This window comes from Chionomys nivalis, chromosome 20 (assembly GCF_950005125.1).
Source record: "Chionomys nivalis chromosome 20, mChiNiv1.1, whole genome shotgun sequence".
Lineage (NCBI taxonomy): Eukaryota > Metazoa > Chordata > Mammalia > Rodentia > Cricetidae > Chionomys > Chionomys nivalis.
Window position 1 is genome coordinate 50244326 of NC_080105.1, and position 5907 is coordinate 50250232.

General features: G+C 42.1%; 1 protein-coding gene across 1 annotated transcript; it reads right to left on the reverse strand.

The window, feature by feature from the left end:
• Nucleotides 1–1351: 1351 nt before the first annotated feature.
• LOC130862881 (alpha-defensin 9-like) lies at nt 1352–2205 on the reverse strand. The gene is made up of 2 exons (XM_057752717.1): nt 2034–2205; nt 1352–1461 (listed from the first exon to the last, which is right to left on the reverse strand). The coding sequence occupies exons 1-2, from the start codon at nt 2203–2205 to the stop codon at nt 1352–1354; spliced, it is 282 nt and encodes a 93-aa protein (XP_057608700.1).
• Between the last annotated feature and the right edge of the window lie 3702 nt (nt 2206–5907).

Here is a 5907-nt window from a genome sequence, read left to right on the forward strand (position 1 = left end):
ATAAAAGGAAAAGTTAAGACACAGAAAGGTCTAACAGAACCTTAAGGGAGATCTAGAGCAACTATGTAAAGAGGTAGGGATTCTGGGAATGAAAAAAGCATTAGCTCATTAAAGTATTAATTATCCCTGCTATCTCTTTCGCATGGCTTAAGGTAGAACAACTTCACGATGATCAGTCCTTTGGCCAGGTGATTGACATGCCCAACTGGAATGTTAGGTCTCCACCAGGTCAGGGGTCAACTCCCTTGACTACAGGAATTTCCCCATCATCAGCCTTTCTTGCCCCTACAGCATTGCCACCTCTGCAGAGGAGACCTTACAATCATTTAGGAGATGGGCTGAAATTGGAGAATAGATATAATTGATTTTTTACTGTAAAAATGTAGAGATTTCGAAGCTGCTAGCCAGAAGGGACTAATGTCTGCTTTGGAGTTTTAGTTCCTATTTCCATGTCCAGCCCCTAGGATTTCGTGTATGTTTATGTTGGTGGGAATACGAACATCAGAAAGACTGGTACTCAAAATCCTGCAGTAATCCCTCCTGACAGACTATAGAGGGAGTTGACATCAATGACTCAACTGTTTTTGCAAACATTTTACAAACATCTTTACAAATACTGACTTGAAGAGCTGCTACCAACATGAACTGTATTTACATTAGTTATCTGCTGATAAGGACCAATCGCACAGCTGATCCTGCTAGTCACAGGTGTGAGACCATTTGTAACCAGGATATTGAGTCTGGTAAGAAAAAAAAAAAATGTTGGTGTAGCTGGCATTTTCTCCCTGGCTGATTTCTCTGCAGTGTTTCCTGCCTCCATCTCCTCTCTGTTCCAGCTTTGCATTGTAAATCCCAGCTAGGAACAGGTCCATCTAGGCCAAGTCCCTCACTGATGCTGATAATGAAGAATGTTTTTACTTTACTTCCTGCTCCGGTTCGGCGACTAGACTTCTTCCTGATTGCGCAAAGGGCTGTTGTCTGGGATGGTGATCTGTAAGTTTTTTCCCCTTTAAATAAATACCACCCTATTAATCATAATTCCAAACTGGTGTGGGATTGTTTATGACTTACGCCTTCAGGAGAAGGAGCTAGAGATGTGACTTTGAATCTACCCTCTGCTCACCCTTGATGTGAGTATTAACCTGTAGCTACATAAAAGACTTCTTTTATAAGGGATGCATTGACGATTCTGCTATGAAGATTGGCAGAGTCCTGACTAAGTCACAAAGAAAGCATCAAAGAAACAGACTCGTTTTCTGCAGGGAAATTTATTGGAGGACAACCATTGAGGCTAAGTATGAGGGTAACGGCAGGTGAGAGGTCTCAGAGCACATGGTGATCTTCTCTGGTCTCAGCGGCAGCAGAATATATAGAGCACTGGACCTTTGTTGCAAATCCCAGAGACTTGTTCAAAAAACCAGCAGGCTTTTCTTCTACAGGTGCATTTCACCCTTCTTGAGGCTGAGGAAACAGAAAACACCAGGCAGTAAGTATAGTAGCCAGCAGTGTGCAATAGTGCACAATACTATGAAGATGCATGATATATGGTACAGAGCAGGTTTGTTCGCATTGGTGACATCATACCCTGCACCATGACCAACTCCAAACACTGTGAAAGAATTTAACAAGTGTTGATCACATGTCCACTTGACACCCATTTCACAGTCCTTCAACTCTTAGTGTCTTCCTAACCCAACACATTCATGCACTGGCATTTGGTTCCTAAATCTATTCATTTAAACAAAGCAGAATTTTCTTTCAAAGAAAAATAATCAATTGGATAGACAAATGGCTAATCAATATGTTCTATATTTTAAAACAATCCCACAGATAAAGTTTTAGATGAAAAAAACATAAAGAAAATCAACTATACATTTTTACTCTCACTGTGACTTCTATGAATAAGACAGTGAAGATCCTAGAGAACGAACAGAGAACCCGACCTGAATCACACAGCTCTCAGTGGGATTCCAGGGCACAACTTCAACCCTCTGAAGAGAATCCAGCCCCCTAAAATGGGCACCACCGCTCACCTGCATCTTTAAGAGAAGAGCCTTCTGGGCCCCAAAAGGAGATGGACACATCCTGGTCCTCTACCCCTGGCTGCTCATCAGTTTTAGTCTCCTTAGTTGCTTCTGGGAGAGGATCAGCCTGGGCCTGGAAGGCCAGCAGGGCAAGGAGTGAGAGGAGGACAAGTGTCTTCATGGCTGAGAATCACCTGAAGGAAGAGTGAGCAAGAGCCCAGTGTGTAGGGAGTGAGGAGTCAGCCTGCATTTATAGGGCTGTCATGAGAAGGTGCTGAGACAGCCCTGTAGATAGAGAGGCCATGCACTGATGGGAACTGGGAGAGACTGTCGTCCTCAAGATGTTGTCCTTTGATGTCCGTGTGTCCTCACAGCTGCCATCATGGTGTTGGTCTGTGTGCTCGGTGACAGCCCTCCCTTCCAGCTGCTGCTGATGAAAGGGCCTTATTATCTTCTCCTGTTTCCCATCTGCTTATGTATTTACCTTTCTGTGGTCAAGAAAGAAAAGAGGCAGACATTTTCCAAGTTTGCAACCTTGCAGAACAAGGGGTTTTGTGTCCTGAGCCTGCAGGTTTCCAAAAGAGCAGACCCCTGGACCAGACCTGAATACCTGTGGACTGGACATTCGGTTCTTTGACTGATTCTGGGGTATTATTTCTTTCATGAAGGAAGATTTGGTGAATCCCTTCCTTTGGGACTATTATGGAGAGAGTAAGATGGTCCTGGTGAATCGATCTCAAGAGGAGACAATGGACAGAGTTGGTCAGAGTGAAGCTAGAACAGTGTTCTGAATGACCCAGTGTGACCTGAGCCCATCTAAAGAGTGCATTCCAGATGCCTCCTCACAATCTGGGAGTCACCAGATGATGTTCTGGGCTCATGTTTCAGAGTCTGCATTTTCTAACTTTAGAAAATTTGAACTTACATACAAGAAATAACACTCAAAATGTAGGGAGGTTGATGTGCTTTTTTCTTTGTTTTCTTTCTTTTCTTTTCTTTTTTTCTGAGACAGGGCTTCTCTGTAGTTTTGGCACCTGTCGTGGAACTAGCTCTTGTATTCCAGGCTGGCCTCGAACTCACAGAGACCCGCTTGCCTCTGTTTCCCAGTGCTGGGATTAAAGGCATGCACCACCACTGCCCAGCCGATATGCTTCTTTCCAATCCTGAGATTCTTCTCCCTAAGAAGCCAGTGCAGATCATATATGAACACTCTTCTCTACGTGTTTTTACCCATTTCTCCTCACTATGTATATGCAAAAAGATACATGACATTCTACTAATTTCAGTCAGCATATGGCGTCCCAGTGTTATTAGTGCTAGCTCTTATTCACACGTTGATAAATACTGTTCAATTATTAAAATGCCTTTATTTACAGCTGTGTGCAATAACTAGCAAAGAGGAAAGAATACTATTTTACATACACACACACACACACACACACTCACAGAGTCATATTGAATAATGGCACAATACTTCTTCAACACCTTTGTAGACTTAGATCTATCAGTCAAAAAGGGAATCATTTTTTTTGTTATGAATGCTACTTATTTTCAATAAGATTTATTTATTTATTTTTATTTTTTTCTATTTTCTTATTTATTTATTTATTAAAGATTTCTGCCTCCTCCCTGCCACTGTCTCCCATTTCCCTCCTTCTCCCCCGATCAAGTCTCCCTCCCTCGTCAGCCCGAAGAGCAATCAGGGTTCCCTGCTCTGTGGGAAGTCCAAGGACCACCCACCTCCATCCAGGTCTAGTAAGGTGAGCATCCAAACTGCCTAGGCTCCCACAAAGCCAATACGTGCAGTAGGATCAAAAACCCATTGCCATTGTTCTTGAGTTCTCAGTAGTCCTCATTGTCCACTATGTTCAGCGAGTCCGGTTTTATCTCATGCTTTTTCAGACCCAGGCCAGCTGGCCTTGGTGAGTTCCTGATAGAACATCCCCATTGTCTCAGTGTGTGGGTGTACCCCTCGCGGTCCTGAGTTCCTTGCTCGTGCTCTCTCTCCTTCTGCTCCTGATTTGGACCTTGAGATTTCAGTCCGGTGCTCCAATGTGGATCTCTGTCTCTGTCTCCTTTCATCGCCTGATGAAGGTTAATATTCAGGAGGATACCTATATGTTTTTCTTTGGATTCACCTTCTTAATTAGCTTCTCTAGGATCACGAATTATAGGCTCAATGTCCTTTATTTATGGCTAGAAACCAAATATGAGTGAGTACATCCCATGTTCCTCTTTTTGGGTCTGGCTTACCTCACTCAGGATAGTGTTTTCTATTTCTGTCCATTTGCATGCAAAATTCAAGAAGTCATTGTTTTTTACTGCTGAGTAGTACTCTAATATGTATATATTCCATACTTTCTTTATCCATTCTTCCATTGAAGGGCATCTAGGTTGTTTCCAGGTTCTGGCTATTACAAACAATGCTGCTATGAACATAGTTGAGCATATACTTTTGTTGTATGATAGGGCATTTCTTGGGTATATTCTTGGGTATATATATAATTGCTGGGTCCAGGGGTAGGTTGATCCCGAATTTCCTGAGAAATCGCCACACTGCTTTCCAAAGTGGTTGCACAAGTTTGCATTCCCACCAGCAATGGATGAGTGTACCCCTTTCTCCACAACCTCTCCAGCAAAGGCTATCATTGGTGTTTTTTTATTTTAGCCATTCTGACAGGTGTAAGATGGTATCTTAAAGTTGTCTTGATTTGCATTTCCCTGATCACTAAGGAAGTTGAGCATGGTCTTAAGTGTCTTTTGGCCATTTGAACTTCTTCTGTTGAGAATTCTCTGTTCAGCTCAGTGCCCCATTTTATAATTGGGTTGATTAGCCTTTTACGGTCTAGTTTCTTGAGTTCTTTATATATTTTAGAGATCAGACCTTTGTCAGTTGCGGGGTTGGTGAAGATCTTCTCCCAGTCAGTGGGTTGCCTTTTTGTCTTAGTGACAGTGTCCTTTGCTTTACAGAAGCTTCTCAGTCTCAGGAGGTCCCATTTATTCAATGATGCCCTTAATGTCTGTGCTGCTGGGGTTATACGTAGGAAGTGGTCTCCTGTGCCCATCTGTTGTAGAGTACTTCCCACTTTCTCTTCTGTCAGGTTCAGTGTGTTCTGACTGATATTGAGGTCTTTAATCCATTTGGACTTGAGTTTTGTGCATGGTGATAGATATGGATCTATTTCATTCTTCTACAGATTGACATCCAGTTTTGCCAGCACAATTTGTTGAAGATGCTCTCTTTCTTCCATTGTATACTTTTAGCTCCTTTATCGAAAATCAGGTGTTCATAGCTTTGTGGGTTAAAGTCAGGGTCTTCTATTCGATTCCATTAGTTGACTTCTCTGTTTTTATTCCAATACCAAGCTGTTTTCAATACTGTAGCTCTGTAATAGAGTTTGAAGTCAAGGATGGTAATGCCTCCAGATGATCCTTTATTGTATAAGATTGTTTTGGCTATCCTGGGTTTTTTGTTTTTCCATATAAAGTTGATTATTGTCTTTTCCAGAACTGTGAAGAATTTTGATGGGGATTGCATTGAATCTATAGATTGCTTTTGGTAGAATTGCCATTTTTACTATGTTGATCCTCCCAATCCAAGAGGAAGGGAGATCCTTCCATTTTCTGGTGTCCTCTTCAATTTCTTTCTTCAAAGACTTAAAGTTCCTGTTAAATAGTTCTTTCACTTCCTTGGTCAGAGTTACCCCAAGATATTTTATGCTATTTGTGGCTATTGTGAAAGGTGATGCTTCTCTGATTTCCCTTTCTGCTTCCTTATCCTTAGTGTATAGGAAGGCAACTGATCAAAAAGCACATCTTAAATTTCAGACACATCCCTCACTGTCTTCCTGATCCTCACAGAGTTGGCTGCAGTAGCGCTCAG